Consider the following 19,671-nt stretch of genomic DNA (forward strand, 5'->3'; position numbering starts at 1 on the left):
GCGGCGGCCACGGCTCCTTTCACAGCCGGTGCTGAGGCCCAGCATTTCAAAGCGCCCTTCGAAGTCAGATGTCGCTAACAAGCTTCCTACACAAACCACGGGTACATTATGAAGATGAAACACGGACAGCCCGGCAGCCCCCGGGTGGGGACCAGGGGAGAACGTGACAGAAGGACGCTGGCGGGGGGCCGGCAGGTGTGTGTAGGACAGCTGTGATGGCTCAGCCGTCCAGGAACAGCCAGTCCAATCTCTTCAGGGGACACCTGGAGCTTGCCAGCTCCCACTACCCCGACCGCAGTACGTGCTAAACAGTGTCTGCTTCTCTGTGGCCAGAGAGCCGCTCGCTCCTCCACCTGCACGACGCAGATGGCACAGGCGGGAGCATGCTTGCACGCGAGCATGTACAATTACGCCCGGCCCCTCCAGCTGGGCGACAATTACCAGGCGAAACCCCGAGGGAGGGCGGCGGTCCTGGCAGATGACCGGCTTTCGTGCTGGTGCACACCGCTCAGCCTCCCGAGAGCGGCTGCTGGGTCCACGGCCTTCACCCCCCCTTCCCGCTCCTTTCCGGAACCCAGGTATTTGAAAAGCATTTGGTGAGATCGGAACATAAGGCAGTCATCAAACAGGATATACATAAGTAAGAAAATACCAAGACTTTATTTTTGTTTTCTTAGAAAGATAGTCTTGCTTGTTGGCTAAGTAGAAAGGACGTACATGGTTCTCACGAATCAACAAGATGTACCTGCTACAGAATGCATACCTTAATGCATTGCCAAGGTGACAGGAAGGGGCGGGGGTAAGAGTGTAATGCTCTCATTTTCATAGCAATAAAACACAACATTAAAAACCAAAAGTAAAGGAACTTAATTAGTGCTGGGCCTTCCCACAGGGAAAAAGCAGGAGGACCTGAAACCAACCAGTAGTTTTTGTACGCAACGAAAAACGTCATTAGGCTGAGCCACGCTCACTCCGCGCCCCAGCTCCCCCCTCTGAGGGGGGCCGGCCAGCCTGCAGTCCATACAGCTGGCAGTCCGGAGCTCTGCTTTAGGGTCCACGGGACAGGAAGGGGGCCGTCCTGGGAGGCCAGGACGCCCGGCCCTGGGGAGGCGTTTACGTGCAGCAGTGTCGCATGTGGAAGTTGACCACGTACTCCGCGTTCGTCCTCTGCACGGAAATCGCGAAGGGCTCAAAGGGGTGAAAGGTAAAGGCAACGAGGCGTCGCACCGTGTGGCTGATGGGGCGGCCCAGTAAGCCTGCCTGGATCTCAAACTTGAGCAGGCCAGAGTCCCGGGCATAGAACCTACACAGGACGAGAGAGAGAGACAGAGAGAGAGAGGACGGTAGGCATACTCACCGCCACCTTCAGATCCGCACGGCAGGGGAACACGGCTGCTTGTTCCTTGACCTTATAACGCAATCCCCGCTCACGCCAGCCCGGGGTCCTCAGGACTGCAAAATCCCCTTGGTCTTGTCAGCTCACTTTAGGGGCAGGGTGACTGAATTTCACTCTGTCGTCCTGTTGTAAGTCACTGGGTCCTTTCTCTCTCCCCAAACAGCCCTTAGTTACAGCCTTAGTTACAGCCCCCCATGTTCCAGACGCTCCCTGTCCTAGAACCATCTAGACCAGGGCTAGAAATGAACTGTGAGCCATGTAGGCAATTTAAAATTTTGGGGTAGGCAGCCACATTAAAAAATTTTTTTTAAGGTGAAACAAATTTTAATAATGTATCTTATTTAATCCAATACTGATACTGAAAATATTATCATTTCAGTCTACAGTCAATATAAAACATATTAACGGAGCTATTTCACATTCTTCTTCTCTTTTTTTTTTTTGTACTAAACCTCCGAAATGTGACATGTGTTTGACACTCGAGCGCACCTGAACTTGAACTCACGGCACTTCAAGTGCTCAGCAGTCGCGTGGGGCTGATGGCTACCGGCTCCCACACAGGGCAGTGCGGAGCCAGACATGCCCTTGAGTTTTTCATTCTTAAGAACAAATTCTTTGGCAGGTTCTTCTTTTTCACACGCAAAAACCGAATACTAAGCAGTTTTTAATTTGTCACCAAATACCGTCAGACTAAAGACGCCACCACCCATCCCAGGACTTGCAGACCCACAATGCAAAGTAAGTGCCCTGGGGGACCGAGCACTACAGCTGACCGACCAGCAAGGCTGGGGCTGAACTGGGGAGAGTTCTAGAAAAGGAAAAACCCACATTGAAGAATGCTAATTTTCCCTTTAGAAAGCGAATACATAATAGACATAAAGATAGTCATACCCTTGGACTCAACAGTCCCACGTCCAAGAATCTGTACCCTTAGAATTTAACGTAAACGAGCAGTGACAGGAGGAAAGACGGCTGGTGCAGCATTCGCTCTAGCAGCACAACACAGAAAGAGGAATAAACGCTCAGGAAGAGGGGAAATGATTAAATACAGCATGGAACATCGATTCCAGGGAGTACTGTGCCCTCCTCAGGACTGCGGCTGTGAGGACTACGTGACAACGTGCAGACAGGTTTGTAAGACACGCGGACCACGCGGTGTCACGCTAACCACCACCGCAACGGTGCGAGCGCAGGCAAGCACGCTGACAGGGACTGGGACGAAACGTACAACCGAGGTGTTAGAGTGACCGTGTGGCCTCCTCGTGTGCCTTTAACATCCTTCCACTTCCCATGTTAAATCACAGATAAGTAAGAATTACAAGGAAAACCCCTTTAGTCGGGGGCTACGGCATTTCCGGATGTGCTATTAGGTTAATTATTTTATTTTATTTTATTTTATTTATTTTTAAAGAGAGGAGAAGGGAAGGAGAAAGAGAGGGAGAGAAGCAACAATGTGTGGTTGCCTCTCACGCGCCCCCTACTGGGGACCTGACCCACAACCCAGGCATGTGCCCGGACTGGGAATCGAACTGGTAACCCTTTGGTTCACAGGCCAGAGCTCAATCCACTGAGACACACCAGCTGGAGCTGGGTTAATCTTTTCAAACCAGAAAGGCAAATCGGAAGGGTGAGAAATGTATCTCATGCTACTTGACAACATCCAATGAGGCCCATTACCTGTGTTTAGGTGTGAAAAACACAAAGACCTTAGCCACAGAGTCCCCAGCACCCAAAGGGCCTATGATTCAAAGTGAGTTGTCTGAGCTTCTAAACCTGCCCACCAGTCCACAGGAAACACGGCAGGCAGGGAAAGCCGGTGACCATGACGCCAGGGACGCAGCGAGCAGAACCTGGAACGTGGGGACCACCACAGGTCGAACAACCTGGTTCCTCCAACAGTTTCACTGCGAGGAGAGGAAGAGGGAAACCGGACCTCCAGAATAAGAAAGACGGAAGGAAACAGTGACCCAGCATGACACAGGAACCTCATTTAGAATCTGATGTGGAACAAACGAACTGAAAACAATACTTATGGGACCACAGGCAAATAGGAAATCGGGTTAACTATTTGGCGGTCTCAATAAGGTTTTGTTCATTTTCCCTAGATGGAATAATGGCACGGAGGTTGTATTTTTTAAAACCGTATCTGTTAAAAGCTCACACTGAAACACTTACGAGGACTGCACCAGGGCGGCTGGGAGCTGCTCCAGAACAGCCCGGGGCAGCAGCCGGGCGGAGCAGGCGGTGGTGGCAGAAAGGGGTGAGGCGGCCCTGACTGTGAGCTGGTAAGTGCTAAAGCTCGATGGTGGGTGCCTTATGCTCTTCTGCTATTTATATGTTTGCAATGCTCCACAATAAAAAAAAAAATGTCACATGGTGTTTGGAACGTGACTGCAATTTCCCAAAGGAAATGTTATGAATGGTGATCGATGGTGCAGAATATTACACACAAGCCCCATTAACACACGGTGAAGCTGGATGATGAAACACCACCCACGCTGTCGTTGTGAGAGAAAAGCCCCACGCGCCCGCTCCGGGCTGCAGGCACACGCCTTCCTCCCCCGGCGTCACCCCACGGGGACCACGGTGCCTATTCCTGCCCCCCGCCCCCTGCACGGCACACTCAGCAACACAAGCCCCTGACTCGGGGAAACAGGCGGCTCTGGAAACTTCCCCTCAGGGAGGCAGGAACGGCCTGGCAGAGTTTACTTGCAAGGCTCCAGCAGTAACACCCCAATGTTTACAAGTGTCATTATCTGCATTCCAAAAATTCCCTCAGTGAGGACGCTGGAGTTTCTCCAAAACCTCCTGTTCCCCAAATTGCTTCTGCTGCCCTTTCTATTAGATGACTGGAGAATGCGATAATCTGAGCTAGATAAAATTAAAAAGCCTGCCCTGGCTGGCGTAGCTCAGTGGACTGAAAGCGGGCTGCGAACCAGGCATCCCAGGTTCGATTCCCAGTCACGGCACATGCCTGGGTTGCAGGCCATGGCCCCCAGCAACCGCACATTGATGTTTCTCTCTCTCTCTCTCTCTCCCTTCCCTCTCTAAAAATAAATAAATAAAATCTTGTAAAAAAAAAACTATCACATGAGAAAATTTATGTACGTAGCATGTAATACGCATTAAATAAATAACAACTCTTAAAAAAAATTAAAAAGCCTGCACCATAAACATGATTATGGAATAGCCTTAGATTACCGCATGGAAAAGTATTGCTTCCTTCCCTGGATACCTTTCAAAGCAAACCACACGTACCTGAACTGGGTGTTTTGAAGAGAAGCGGAGTGGAAGTTGTTCATTTATAAGACTAGGGCCTGAGTGACCAAACAGCCAGCCTTTCCGATTCAACCCATAAGCGCAAAAGGACTCAATGACAGTAAGTGACATCCCAGAGGAAGGGCGAGAGGGGGCAGGTCGCGACCCGCCCTCCGGCAGTCTGCAGCGAGTGCAGGGACGGCGTACTACCTGATAGGGTGGTCGCCGCAGGTCTTGGGCCGCTCCATGACGGACACCCACTTGTCATCGTAGCTGAAGAGCGACAAGTCCAGGTAGGGGCTGCCGCTGTAGGACTGGGCGCTGATGGGGAGCTGGCCCAGCAGGCGGCGCACGGCCTCGGTGTGACCCCCGTACTTGGCGTTGACAATGGTGTCTTTAAACCTGCAACGAAGAAGCACCAGCGAGGAAGACCGTGTTAGCGGACACATGCTTTCAACGGACAAACCTCTGCGGAAAAACGATTCCTTCTGTAAATAAAACACCGAGCTCCTGATGGAAGTCAGAACTCACACACAAGTCTGGCTAGCTTCAAAGACTCTCAAAAAAAAAAAAAAGCAGAAAACAGGAACAGGGACCATTACTTCAGAAACATTTTGTTTTGTTTTGCTTTGTTTTGCTTTTTAGATTTTACTTATTTATTTTTAGAGAGAGGAGAAGGGAAGGAGAAAGAGAGGGAGAGAAACATCAATGTGTGGTTGCACTCCCTTCTGGGAACCTGGCCTACAACCCAGGCGTGTGCCCTGACTGGGAATCGAACTGGCAATGCTTTGGTTGGCAGGCCCACGCTCAATCCACTGAGCTACACCAGCCAGGGCAGAAACATTTTTTAAAAGACTCTACAAGCAAGTTTACAATGAGTATCACTGACACCTATTGCTACTTGAATGGACCCTCCCAAGTAACAGCCATGGCCTGCATTAAGAAGGAATTATGGAGAGCGACGAACCCTGAGTAAAGCAGCCTCTCTCTGACTGATCTTAGGATCAGTTGTAAGCCAACTTTCGCCAAACCTCCTGACAATTACTCATCCTTTGTTTGAGTGACGTTGAGAGCCAGCTCCCTACACCCTGCGGAAACACCAGCGTCCATATGAATAGTGACATGGAGTCACATATCGGACTTCCCTCTAACAATAAATAACAATGGAGCAGCTATTTCTCACAATGGTGACAAACACCAGATTTAAAACCCTCGGACCCCCGGCTGGCGTAGCTCAGTGGATTGAGCGCGGGCTGCAAACCAAAGCATCGCAGGTTCGATTCCTAGTTGGGGCACATGCCTGGGTTGCAGGCCACAGCCCCCAGCAACCGCACATTGATGTCTCTCTCTCTCTCTCTCTCTTTCTCCCTTCCTTCCTTCTCTAAAAATAAATAAATAAAATCTTAAAAAAAAAACAAACCTTGAACCAGCTATTCCTATTCTTCTGGAAGTTTACCTGAAAGAAGCAACCCTGTTTGCAGAAAACTCCCTATGAGCACACAAGAGCAACAAGTTGAAGGAAAAGATAAAATCTACATGGAAAGCAAATTTTCCAATAGTAGATAATAACAGGAAAACTGTTAAATGGTAAGTAAAAGAAGCAGGCTACAGGCTACTTGTGTCTATAGAGGACGATTAAAACCACACAGAAAACAAAAATTTACGCCTGAGAAAATGACTGGCCGAAATACATCCACATGGTAACTGCTGGGTTCACGTAATGACGTTTTGGGTTTCCCCCTTCCTCTTCATTTTCCTACCGCTTCTTAGAATGACTGTCAGCAATCGGCATGTATTTTTTCAAAAATCTCTATACCAAAGCACATGGTGTAGTTTAACCATCCAAGGGAAAATAAATAAATTTTTCTTAGTCTTCGACAAGACCAGAAGGGCTGATTAGATGGTGGTGAGCTCCGTTTCACCGCTGACCCCGAGTGCTGGGTGGATGTGAGCCCGTCTCGTTCCCCCCAGGGGGAGCCCCACCAGCAACTCGGCCTTCCCATCGCTCCTCTGGGCAGTCGTGTCCACGGCCTCCGTGGAATTCATCAGCTTGAACCTCGGGCCACATGGAACTTCTTTCTTTCCCTTTCGTTTGAGCTGGTGCTGCATGTCACCACCCACACTCCAACCCTCCTGGCTCCTGGCTTCGAGAGGTGCAATGAGGGGGGCTGGTGCGGGCTTTGTGATGATCACAGATCAGAGCCTCCATGAAATCTACAAGCTGAAGTCGTTTCTAACACCCCCCCCCCCCCCCCCCGCAACCCCAACAGCTCCCACGGCCTCCACTCCCCAGCCCCCTGCCCCCCACTGACTGAAAGATGGAGTCGTCCTCCCTCTGGCTCTTCCCCAGTTTGGCTCCTGGCTCGCTGTCCCTCTTGATCTTCGGTGATTTCGGATTCTCAAGAGAGGACTCTTTCGACACCACGGCCTCCTGGTTCCTGGACCTCCTCTCTGTTTCAGCCACCCCTTCCCACCCTCGGGTGGGTCCTCCGTCTCACCGTGGCCTAGGCCTGCATCCGCCCTGCAATCTCAGGGTGGAGCACCCAATTCCGCAGCCATCTTCTCTCCCGGTTTCCCACTTACTCCCTCTGCTCCTCCCAGCTTCCGCCAGCCCCCGCCCCCAGTGGGTGGGGTGGCGCGACCCATCGATTGCACCACCCCTTTGCCACCCTGCCACCTCATCGCGTCCTCCCCTCCTTCCTTAGCGAGCCTAACTTCCAACAGCTGGTCGCTCCACTGCGCTCCTCCTCAACACCCCGCCTCCTCTTGCTCTATGGTGCTTGCTTGGAAAAACTGCAACTCCAAGTTCAACTCCGCCTAGTCCGTGCCCGGACCACTCGGGAGAGCACCGTGGCCGGAGATAAACACGCGACAACGCTCACTTCAAATGCATCACCACGCCCCTCCTGCGGGCCCTGAATGCCGCAGAGCACCCACGCGGCGTTCCCCCAAGTCCGTGGGGCTCCCGCTCCTCAGGGACTGTTTCGCCCCCCTCCTCCAGGCTCCCCCTCACCCAACGGCATCGCCTGCGTCGTTATGGACAAACGTAAGTCATGAGAAGAGGACGTGCCCCGCTGCCGTCAGCACATCTGTTCCAAAGTAACGACCTGGGCTCCCCTGCTAGGCTGACTCCGCCCCTTGGCCTCCAGACCCCGCCCCCTCTCACATTCTTAACCAATCCTTTCCGCCCTTCCCTACACCAGCCGCTTCCCCAGTCCGCAGGATCCGCCCTGTCTGCATCCAAACACGCCATCTCCCCCTGCCATTTAAAAAAACAAACAAGCCCTGGCTGGTATAGCTCGGTGGATTGAGCATGGGCTGCAAACCAAAGCATCGCAGGTTCGATTCCCAGTCAGGGTACATGCCTGCGTTGCAGGCCACAGCCCCCAGCAACTGCACATTGATGTTTCTCTCTCTCTTTCTCCCTCCCTTCCCTCTCTCTCAAAAAACAAACAAACAAACAAACAAACAAAACGAACAAAACCTGGACACCGTTTGCTCCTCCAGCTACTGAGGCCTCCTCCTTCAGCTCTCCTTTACGACAAAACTCCCCAGAACACCTTTCGGTTCTCTCCCCTGTTCTCCTCCCCCCATTCTTTCTTCACCCTATCCCCAGACTCCCCCCACCACCCCGCCACGCCTCTCCGCATGATGGCTGGTGGTCTCCAGGTTGCTACGTGCCGGAGCTGAGGGTCAGACCCCGTGGTCTTTGACCCGTCAGGAGACGCTGACACCCTCCCGCGGAGAAACTACCGGACCGCGCCCCTTGGAGACCCGCGGTCTACCCACACTGGCTCTACGCGAGCTCTGCCCTCACCACGTGATAGAACCTCTCTCTTGCGAGCTGATGAAGCCGAAAACGCTGGAACCTTCTCTGTGCCCACGTCCCTCCTCCACCAATCGTTTGGGCTCCGTCTCCAAAATGCCTCGAGAATACAGTCACTCACCATCCCTACCGTCACTGCCCTGACCCAAGCCACCATTATTCAGGAAACAAGTAATTACTGATGGCCTACTATGTGCCAGGCCCTCTTCTAGGTGCTGAGGATATTATAAATAACCAAAAAAAAAAAAAAAAAAGAACTTAAATCTCACTAGCAGGAAACAAAATGCAATGATTTTTTTTTAATTGGGTCATTGCCATAGTCTCCTAACTGCTGTCCCTGCTCTGATGTTACCCTCCTACGGTCTCTTCTGAACACGGCAGCCAGAGTGATCCTGTTAAAATGTGAGTGAGACCACGAAGGCCCTCCACTCAAACCCTGCACGATCTCACCTGCAGATAAAGCCAAAGCCTCAGAATGGCCTTGTGTGTCTGGCCCCATCTCTAACCGCATCTCTGACTAGTCCGCCTCCTGCTCGCTCCAGCCCCGCCACCACAGCAGGCCTGCCTGCCTGGTGTTGCTCACATGCACGGGGCCCACCTCAGGACCTTGAGATTTAATGTTCCCTTTGCTGGGTGTGTTCTTCCTCCCGACGTCCACACAGCTTGATCCCTGACCTACTTCCAAAGCTTTGTTCAGCCCCGGCTGGTGTGGCTCAGTGGATTGAGCAGTGGATTGGCTGGCAGGTGATTCTAAGGGTCACTGGTTCAATTCCCAATCAGGGCACCTGCCTGGGTTGCAGGCCAGGTCCCCAGTAGGGGGCGTGCGAGAGGCAACCAATCAATGTATCTCTCATATATCAATGTTTCTCTGTTTTTCTTTTCTCACTCCCTTCCCCTCTCTCTAAAAATACATAAATAAAATCTTTTTTTAAAAAATCTTTGCTCAAATATCACCTTCTCAATGAGGCTTCGGTTGAGGACCCTACTAGAACAGAACTGACAATCTCTTGTTAACACGCAAAAACCATCCAATGTTCTAGTGAAGTTCTGTAGTATTTGCTCGGATACACCCCCTCCCCTTAGCCATCGCCCCCTCCCGCTCCAGCCTGTCCAGCTGGCGTCTGTCCTCCTGGAGCCTCCCTCCACCTTCATCCTTGGAATTCGCGTCGCTTCTCTCCAGCGTCAAACTATCTCCCGTGCCGTTCAAATTGTGTTTATTGCTAAAACACATCTTCCAGGTGCTTTCTTAGAAGAGGTACAGGGAGAGCAATTTTTGGGGGGACAGCCTGTCTGAAAAATGTCTTTGTTCCCACGAGGAGTTGAATACAGAATTACTGGCTGGACGTCCTTGTTTTCAGAGCGGCCTCAGGGCGAGACATTCAGGACTCCAAGCTGTCAGGGCTGCGATGGGAAGGCCACCACCATTCTGATGACTGGGTTTGTTTGTTTGTTTTTTGTACCTGTGAGAGGTATGTTTTCTCTGGAAATGTTTACAGTTTTCTCTTTGTCCCCAGTGTTTAAACATTCCACGGCGACATGCCTCAGTACGGGTCTTTCTTTCACTGCGCTGGATTCTTGCTGAACACAGCAATGTGCTAACCAAGGCTTAATAACCATTTCTCCAGGGGGGAAAAGGCATAACGGGAAGCCTTGCCGGTCTCTGTGGCGTGACCCCCCTGCGGAGGTCAGGGTCACGGTCGAGGTGTGACACCCTGGGTGCACAGGTGTCTCAAGGTGAGCAGTGGCGCGTCACTGCCCAGTACTGTCACCACTCAGATAAAACAGACACAGACAACCACAAGGGCACATAGAACAGTGAAATCATTAGAAAACAGTCCATGCTGAATGACGGCTGTGTGTAACAGTCTGCTTGCAAAAGTTCATTCACGTTCAACCAACAACCGGTGAGTTAGACGAACCAGTGCGAGCTGGCCTGAGCGCATGACCACACGGTCCTGCCGACCTCGAAATGAGTGTTCCCAGGGTTGGAAAACGGCCTCCCATGATGTCCCGGCCTTCGTTTCCTCTCCTGCTCCTACTGGAACTCGCCAGATACCGGAACACCAGGGAAAATCCCGTGACTCTGTCCCCATCCTTTCTCTTCTGTCTCCCGTCTTTATTCTCCTGCCTTTGTGTTCTTCCTTGCAGAGCTCGACTCTGTCTAATGAGGTTTAGATTTCTCACGTGTCGAGGTTCTCACAGCGTTGGCCGCTCCAGGGAGTGCAGGGCTGGGTCTCTCTGCCTTTCGGGGTTAGCGGCTTTCCTTCAGCGACTCACGAGCCTTGGTGTCCGCATTCTTCCTGAAACTTCTCTTCTAATGACAACGGATCCATTTTCATTTATGTTTTTTTTACCACCAGATTTCTGAAGACTATCAATTTGTGCATTTAGAGCCCTGTGTTCCCAAGAGATAAAAAATAAGTGTAATTCATGTTAGATTGTATTTTCCATGCAGCCAAGTAGGAAAGGATGGTTCACAAAATATGTTACATTAGGATACGATTCGGTGGGAGAGATGAAATAGATGTATGCATGGGAGGATAAGACTGCAGTGTGCTTTCCTGCAGGTAGTGACTACGGGCCTAACCCCAACAAAGTGAGGAAAGATTAAGCCTGTGAAGACGGGCGGAACGGCTTACCGGCGCTGGATCTGCCTTGCGAAATTGTTGCTGGACGCGGAGCAGGGAAACTGGACTTCGCTGTGCAGGGTGGCGTTGCGGAAGAGGTCGCAGAAGTTCTCGAAGAGCTCCAGGAGCTCGTCCGACGTGTTCTCGAACACGGCGATCACCTCCGTGGTCACCATGTTGTACACCACAAAGAAAGACGCCTGTGGGGGGGACAGAGAGCGCTGAGGGGCAGCTCCGTGGGGATGCCTCGCCGAGCAGACGTATCAACTGGCTGAACACTCAAGCTGCAGCCCTGGCTGGCGTAGCTCAGTGGATGGAGTGCGGGCTGCGAACCAAAGCATCGCAGGTTCGATTCCCAGTCAGGGCACATGCCTGGGTTGAAGGCCACGGCCCCCAGCAACCCCACATGGATGTTTCTCTCTCTCTTTCTCCCTCCCTTCCCTCTCTAAAAATAAATAAATGAAATCTTAAAAAAAAAAAAAAAGAAAACTCAAGCTGCCACGGGAAACACGCAGACCCTTCCACACTGTAGTACTTGGGCCGAGACGTGGCTCTGAGTGGTTCTGGGAAAGAGTGGGGGGCGGGACTCAGTGGGCTTTCTTACCCACGGGCCTCGGTGTTGCCAGGTTTGCCACTGTGTCTGTGCTGCCAGCATCACGGACCCGGCCAGCATGTACGTACAAAAAGGTCTTCGACCTTTCATTTATAACCATGCAAATTCAATGATTTTTTCTTCTAAGTGTTTATTTCCTGCTTGCTCCCCAACCCACCCTGTGTGTGTGGGCGGGGGGGGGGGGGGGCACTTTTTTAAAATGCCAGATTTAATTTTCCTTCCCGCTGAGAAACTAATTTGCAACCTGGAGTTGCCTGTTGGCCAATTATTTTCTCTTGTATATATGTACCGTTGAGAGTTCAATTTAGGGGCCGTTTGTTTTTTCTTCTTCACATTTCTGACACGCAGAGGGCGGCCTTCAGTACGCCGTGTCCTAACACTGCCCAGGCAAGCTGTGCCCGAGCCGGGCCCTGCTGCTGAGTGAACGGAATGTCAGAGAGACACTCCCGCTTCACCCTCCACAAAAGTGCCTTCGGCCAAGAGCATCCGGGAGAGACACTGGTGACACTACAATCTCAGAGGGGGGCCTGAGAAGCACACAGATGCCACAGGTGGCAGAGTGACGGCTTTCCCTTGAATGGGCGCCTGGGTGGTGAGCCCCTCCCCCTGCAAACCTCCAGCGCTCTGCTCTGCTCGGCCCCACAGGGAAGCCCCAGGGACGAGTTTTGTCGCAGCAAAGGGGACGGGGTCAATCTGTCTGCAGGCTTCCAAAAGGATGCTGGAAGTCTTCAGAACACTGAGATTAGTTCGCCCCCCCCCCCCCCACTCCTGTGATTAAGTTTCAATCTCCATTAACAATTTCTGGAGCCATTTGGCCCACCCGTTTTACTCGTAATTAGTCCTTCCCAGAGCTTGGATTACATGACTTGTGTGAACCCCTGGAAATTAAATTTGGCTGCAAATGAAAGAGGCTGGAGGGTAACCTGAGAATAATACCCCACACATCAGCACGGCTTTGTTTTGGATGCGCTTTTTGCTCATTAACCTTATTGGAACCTATTGAATTAAACTGAAGAAAGGAGGGAGAGGCAGCTGGGGCAGAGGGACTGGGTGTTGGGTTACAGTTCTGTTAAGCAAAGTGCAGAGCCCTGGTAACATTTCTGGCTGCAACTTATTGCAGCTATGGGCGGGGGGCGGGGGGGGGGGGGGGGGGCGGGGCGGTGTTCCTGCTTTTCACGAAGAAAAAAGGGACAATCTCAGAGGCAGCCATCGTAGACCTCTTATTCCCTCCAGAACAAAAAAGGTCATTACAGCTCAACTCTGAATAAAAGAGCCACTCAGGTCCTGCCACTTAGGTCCTAGACCCGGGCACCACTCTGATCACATCAGGATCCACCCTGATTATGTGAGCACAGAGTTACACACAAACGGACTCTCAGCTCCCCTGCCCCCCCACCCCTCACCCCGGGACAGACTGGGAAATACAGGACAGGAGGGTGCGGAAGTCAAGGGCTTCACTGCCCATCTCCCACGCCACACGAGACGAACCAGTGATGGCCCCCATGGGTGACTCTGTCATTGACAGGGAAGAAAAAAAGAATCCAGAAAAAAATGATCTCGCCCTGGCTGGCATAGCTCAGTGGATTGAGTGCAGGCTACGAACCAAAGTGTCTCAGGTTCGATTCCCAGCCAGGACACATGCCTGGGTTGCAGGCCATGACCCCCAGCAGTTGCATATTGATGTTTCTCTCTCTCTCTCCCTCTCTCTCCCTCTCTCTCTCTCTCTCTCTTCCTCCCTCCCCTCTCTAAAAATAAATAAATAAAATCTTTAAAAAAATGATCTCTAAACCCATCGTACTCCCAGTTTTTTAAAGAACTCGTAAACCGTGACTCGGAAGAAGAGTGTCAGAAAGCACGTCACCGCGAGGGCAGGCCAGGTCTCGGGAGACGAGGCCCCCTCCCGTGTCTCCTAAGGGCAGACCAGCCACAGGTCAAGGAGCAGCAGCAGCAGCAAACCCAGGTGACTTTGTGGTCTGCTGGCTCGCCACCTGTTCGGAGTTTCCAAGGGGCATCTAAGGAGACAATCTGGACACGGGAGAATGGGGCAAAGGTACAGAAAGGTGGTCTCTTACTGGGTCTGCACTGGAGTGCGGTGCTTCTTAAAGGGAAACACCCAGGTTACCCTGAATTTCAACATGGTGTGTCCGTCCCAGAATCTCAGAGGACTCCGGGCTCTTACCAACATCTCAGTCCAGACCCTCTCCCCTACCAACACCTTCCACCCACGTGAAAACCTGCGGTCCTGAGGATCCACTCGGGGGACCCAAAATCTGGGCTTCCTTTTCCTCTTTCACTGCTCTTCAACCTACGTGCAAGGGGTCCAGGGAAATTCCTAAGTCCTGACTCCATCCGGTGAACTTGCCTATTTGTCACCCTTTAAAGACGACTTCGTGAAGAAGTGTATCGGCATGAACCACTTACGCAGGAAAGAGAGGCTAGATTTTCAGAGGAGTTTTTGCACAGTGGGCTCATTCTTATTGCCAGGACTACGACAGCCAGACCCACAAGCGGCCTTACAAAATCAAGGCGGGATCACCAACAGGGAGTCCACACCTTGACCTTGCCCCTCATGGGGGCTTCCCCCTGGGGGGCACTAAAAACGTTCTGCGGAAGGTAGAGGGTAGGAACCGCAGAGGTGACTGTCTACATGGGAACGGCTTGAGGTCTAGCTTCCATGTACCCAAATACACACACGTGGCCAGAGAAAAACACGGCTGTTTAAGGTCTGACCGAACCCTAGGACGGCAAACGTTTAAGGCCACCCAAGACGTGGGTTTCGGAGAGGGGGGCCCAACGCAAAGGGAGAAACCGCCGCCTCCCGCCGGGGAGACGGGAGAAGGAGCCGGCGGGAGAGCCCCTCGCACCTGCGACGGGTCCGTGACCCTCAGGGTGACCACGTCCTCGCTGGTGTACTTGATGAACAGGTGGTTCTCGTCCAGCAGCTGCATCTTCCACATGCGCAGCTGCCGCAGCTGGTCGAAGTACTGGAAGAAGCGCCTCTTGGCCATGGCGCTGCCGTCCTGCTCCGCGCGGCGCCACAGGTACACGAGCAGCCGGTGCTTCAGGGAGTTGATGAAGGGGTCCCTGAACGGGTTGGCCATGCCCGTCTGGCTGTCCCGCTGGACCTCGGGGAAGACGGCCGACACGGTGAGCAGGTCGTCCTCGTAGCAGAAGCGGCCGATGGTCCTCACGTCGATGAAGGTACCCTCGGGGGTCACCTGGAACACGTGGATGGTCTGCTGCTGCACGGACAGGATGGCCAGGATGTTCTTGTACAGGTACAGCCCCTGGTTGTGCGACAGGACCACCTTGTCGCACTTGAAGGTGCGCGTGTCACACAGGCGGCCCGTGTGCAGGTCGATGATGTGCAGGGAGTAGTCCTCCAGGGGAGACCGCGGGTTGGGGGTCACGGACTCGCTGTTCCGGTACACCTCGTAGAAGGGCGGGTGCGGCTCGTCCGGGAGGTAGGCGGCCGAGCCCACGATGACGCACCGGCAGTCGTCGGTGAACAGGCTGCACTCGCGGTTCAGGTGCTCACCGTTGGCCGCCACGTTGGTGATGTGTAACAGCACGAAGAACCGCTCGAAGAGCCGGCCGCGGATGTTGACGGACCGCTGGTCGTTGCCGTTGGACAGGATCTCGCCCGCGTAGCCCTGCAGGAGGTCCTCGGCCGCCTGGCAGCCCTGGTACTCGTAGATCTCCAGGGACGTCTGGTCGGAAGAGAAAGCGATGAAGTAGCGGCCGTCGGGCGAGAACTTGCGCAGGAAGCAGGGAGGCTTCTCGACGTTGACCACCGTGAAGTTGGGGAAGACGTTCTGGTGGAAGACCCGCACCTGGTGCCAGTGGGTGCCCGCCCGGCCGGAGCTGATCCGCCGGCGCTCCAGCCGGTGGATGACGTTCTGGTTCTGGATCCTCCGGGGCTTGATGGTGGGGACATGGTGATCCATCATCACATCTCCACCCGGAAACGTCGTCAAGTCTAAGGAGATGAGGCAAGAGTTACCAAAACACGCACAAGTCAGAGAGACTTCCCTCCTCGTGCCCTGAGCCCGGGAGGTCTCGGGAGCACAAGGGTCAGCGTCTCTGCTTCCCTGACTGCAATCAGGACGTGGTCCGGACCTTTCCAGGTCTGGAAGCAGGTTTGAGAGAAGGGCCTAATCCAACGGGAGTGTCTTCAGAGCAGGCACAGCTGCTGGGAACAGTCAGCAAACCTAGGCTGTATCAGATTTTTTCAGTGTATGTTCATTAAAAAATATAGGCAAGGACCTACCTCCAAGATGGCTCTATCCAGCAAAGCTTTCATGTAGAATGGAAGGGCAGATAGAGTGCTTCTCAGATAAGGTCAAGTTCAAGGAGTTCATCATCACCAAGTCCTTATTTTATGAAATGTTAAAGGGACTTATCTAAGGAAAAGAAGATAAAAGACATGTACAGTAAAATGAGAGCAAACTCACAGTTATTAACAACCACACCTAAAACAAAAACAAAAAGAAGCTAAGCAAACAACTAGAACAGGAATGAAACCACAGAAATGGAGGTCACGTGGAGGGTTAGCAACAGGGGAGTGGGAGGGGGAGGGGGGGGAAAAGGTAAAGAGAATAAGTAGCATAGAATGTAGGTTGAAAATAGATAGGGGGAGGGTAAGAATAGTATGGGAAATGTAGAAGCTAAAGAACTTATGATACATGGACATGAACTAAAGTGGGGGAATGTGGGTGGGAGAGGGTGTACAGGGTGGAGGGGAATGAAGAGGGGGAAATGGGACAACTGTAATAGCATAATCAATAAAATGCATTTAAAAAATAAAATTATATTTATTTATTTACTGGGCTCTTAAGATGTCCATACTACCCAAAGCAATCTACAAACTCAATGTAATCCATACCAAAATCTCAACAGCACTTTTTGCAAAAATAGAAAAATGCATCCTAAAATGCACATGTCATCTCAAGGAACCCCAAAAGGCCAACAGTTTTGTAAAAGAAGAACAAAGATGGAAGTCTCACAATTCGTGAATTCAAAACATATTACGAAGCTACAGTAATCAAAAAGTGTGGTACTGGCATAAAGACAGGCATACCAATGGCATACAATAGAGAGCTCAGAAACGAACCTTCATGTATATAAGCCTGGGGCTCAAGAAGTTCATAGGACCCTCAACATAATAAACCCCAAGACATCCATGCCCAGACACATCCAACTGTGGAAAACCAAAACACAAAATAAAAATCTTGAAAAACAACGCAATAACACATTGCTTCCAGGAAACAGCAAATGCCTGTGGATGTCTCAGCACACAGGCGAGGAGGAAAACGCAGCCAGTCCCCGAGTTTGCCCCGCCAATAAGAGAGACACGCAGCAGCCCCTCGAGAGAAGCACAGCTCTCAGAAGCGCCGGAGTCCAAAGGAATCTCTCTCGGGCGCTTCTGCAGAGGAACTTGGCGTGAAGAATCGGGCCATCCCTTCCACATCTGAACAATAAGCACAATACTGACTTCCACATGCCTCCTCCTCGTCACAGGTGGCCACTTTGACACAGCCTCAAAAACACACCATTAAGACACCAAGTCGCCCTGGCTGGCGTAGCTCAGTGGATTGAGCGCGGGCTGCGAACCAAAGCATCGCAGGTTCGATTCCCGGTCAGGGCACATGCCTGGGTTGCAGGCCACGGCCCCCAGCAACCGCACATTGATGTTTCTCTCTCTCTCTCTCTCTATCTCCCTCCCTTCCCTCTCTAAAAATAAATAAATAAATAAATAAATAAGACACCAAGTAATAATGCACAAAGCTGCCTTACTCGATCAATCTCTGCCCAGGATGCCTCTGCCCCGAGTAAGACAGGGCTGGAGTCAGGTGGGGAGACCAGAATGGCACGAGAGAGGAAGGAATAGGTATTTGATGGCATCTAACTGACTAACCTCATAGACGAGTCAGATAAAACACACTCTACAGTTGTTCAACTTAGAAAAAAAAAAAACAAAACCCTGGTCATTTACTCAAAGCAAGTGCTTCATTCTAGGAAAATCCGTGTCTGTGTCATGTCCACATTACTGCCACAGTTCCCTACCTGGCCCCTTGGAACCCACTCTTGCCCACGGCCGATCCACGCCACCAGCCAGAATGCTCTCTTTTAAAGTGCTTTTGTGGCCACATCCTTTCCGCTGTGGATGAAGGACCCTTCCCACGGCCCTTAGTGACGGGACCAGAATCCTGAGCAGGACCACCACGGGTCTCCACTCACCCTCCCCGGCCCCCTCTCCCACTCCACTCTGAGCATCTCGATGGGAGCGGTGCTGCCTCCTGCCTCCGTGCCTCGTCCCTGGCCGTGAACCTCAGTCTGCAACAGCTCTTCTCACTCTGCTGCATTAACTCCCACGTCAGGTGTCCGCCTAATCGTCCCTCGGTCAGAGAAATCTCCCACCACCTCCCCATGCGATAAAACACCCACCTCCTAGCCACACCCCCCCTTCACGGCGCTCACCACGCTTGCAACTCTGTCTCTGCACTTTACCTATGCCCTCGACCCACTCCTGCCCCAGCCCACACACCTTGCATTCCGTGTGCCCACCACAGGGCCTAGCACATCTTAAGCCTCCTTTCCTCAACACCGGACCTGCCTCACACCAAGCAAGGTCTTTGCCCACGCAGGTTCCTGCAGGGGCTGCCTGTTCCCTCTGCCTGGGATGTGCTTCCTGTGCATCCTGGCCATGAGTCCCTGGGTTGCAGCTTCAGCGACATCTCCCGGGACGTCCTCTCGGACGGCCCTTTCTAAAACTGGCCTCCCGTTGTATGTCTGTTTGCTCCGAAGGAACGGTCACCATCTATGTATGACGTTGGCTTGCGTGGTTATGTGCCTGCTACTGGCCTGCCCGGAGGGGACGTCAGCCTGCCTGCTCGAGTTCCCTGCGGGTTGCCCCCAGAGCCAGCACCGGGGCTGGCCCGCATGCAGTGTGCGTTCTGCACTTTATTTGCGGGACGAAAGCAAGCCTGGCTGCATCCAGCCACCAACTCATTCTGTGGTGCCGGCCCTCTTCCCTGGGCTGGGTCTCAGTTTCCCCGTGGGAACAGGTGCACATAGTCCTGGACTGCTTGTGACAGCTTCCCAAATGGGCAGGATGGAGGAGCGGGTACACCCCCTCCCCCACAAAGGGGCGCCCCCGGACAGACAAGTCCGGAGCAGGACCTCCAGGGGAAGACAAAAATGTGGGGATCGGCGGGGGGCTGTGGGGTCTCCAGGTCACTGGGGGGCAGCCCCAGGGCGGTAACCTGAGGAGGCGTCGGGGAGGGCCCGACGGCCTTGGAGGCTGGGCTTAGGAAGGAGAAGTCCTCACCTGTCGTCCCGGCTCAAAGGGCGGGGGCTAGGGACCCCCCAGGCGGCTCTGCTGCACCTCCCCCGGCCCCGCCCCCGCCATGCCTCAGGCCCCGGCGCCAGAGACCTCAGGCCCCTGCTTCCGGTGGCCACCGGAAGTGCGGCTCAGCGAGAGGAGACCCGGGGGTAGGGCGGCACCGCCCGACCGGTCCCGACTGGCGGGTCACAGCGCACCCTCGCGTCCGGAGGCGGATGGAAGCCACAGAAGGAACCCAGTGCTCTCACTGACCCCGGAAAAGACACCGGCCTTCGGGCTGCCTGTCACTACCAAACCCAATAAGCAATGACAGTGGTTGAATCTTTTATGGGCGCTTTATTCAGATGGCCGGCGACCTGAGAAGAGGGCGGGTTCGCTCCCTGACAGACCATCTTGCCTTTTCTTTCCCGGCCAAGGTTTTTACAGCAGGGAACAGACAAGGTGTGGGGAGGGGTTTGGAATTCAGGGAGGAGTTCACTGGGTTAAAAAAAACCACTGTGGCATTCTCGCCCCGGGCGGTGGTCTTTCTTTAGCTGTGTCCTGGGCGGTGGTCACCTCGCCCTGGAGCACAGTGACTCAGATGTCATCGGGATGGCTTGCAGTCCT

At 53.0% G+C, this 19,671-nt stretch overlaps 1 protein-coding gene across 3 annotated transcripts; it reads right to left on the reverse strand.

Annotated features, from left to right (window-relative positions):
• Positions 1-633: 633 nt before the first annotated feature.
• Positions 634-19,190, reverse strand: DET1 (DET1 partner of COP1 E3 ubiquitin ligase). 3 transcript variants are annotated; one of them, XM_028502278.1, is made up of 6 exons: positions 19,051-19,190; positions 15,991-16,123; positions 14,585-15,699; positions 11,120-11,307; positions 4,865-5,056; positions 634-1,303 (listed from the first exon to the last, which is right to left on the reverse strand). In XM_028502278.1, the coding sequence occupies exons 3-6, from the start codon at positions 15,668-15,670 to the stop codon at positions 1,114-1,116; spliced, it is 1,656 nt and encodes a 551-aa protein (XP_028358079.1). In that variant the 5' UTR covers positions 15,671-15,699; positions 15,991-16,123; positions 19,051-19,190; the 3' UTR covers positions 634-1,113. The 3 variants fall into 3 exon arrangements, with proteins under 3 accessions (XP_028358079.1, XP_035869040.1, XP_035869041.1); XM_036013147.1 differs by lacking the exon at positions 15,991-16,123 and having other exon boundaries at positions 19,051-19,130; XM_036013148.1 differs by lacking the exons at positions 634-1,303; positions 15,991-16,123 and adding an exon at positions 1,428-2,204 and having other exon boundaries at positions 19,051-19,130.
• Between the last annotated feature and the right edge of the window lie 481 nt (positions 19,191-19,671).

Source organism: Phyllostomus discolor, chromosome 12 (assembly GCF_004126475.2).
Source record: "Phyllostomus discolor isolate MPI-MPIP mPhyDis1 chromosome 12, mPhyDis1.pri.v3, whole genome shotgun sequence".
In the NCBI taxonomy this organism is placed as follows: domain Eukaryota; kingdom Metazoa; phylum Chordata; class Mammalia; order Chiroptera; family Phyllostomidae; genus Phyllostomus; species Phyllostomus discolor.

Excerpts from the sequence above, each read along its gene's own strand:
- DET1 (XM_028502278.1), bottom strand. The coding sequence starts at position 15,670 with ATGATGGATCACCATGTCCCCACCATCAAGCCCCGGAGGATCCAGAAC. Across the intron at positions 11,308-14,584 it reads GGGTCACGGACCCGTCGCAG|GCGTCTTTCTTTGTGGTGTA; the intron begins GTGCGAGGGGCT and ends TCCCCCCCACAG. Across the intron at positions 5,057-11,119 it reads GCAAGGCAGATCCAGCGCCG|GTTTAAAGACACCATTGTCA; the intron begins GTAAGCCGTTCC and ends TCTTCGTTGCAG.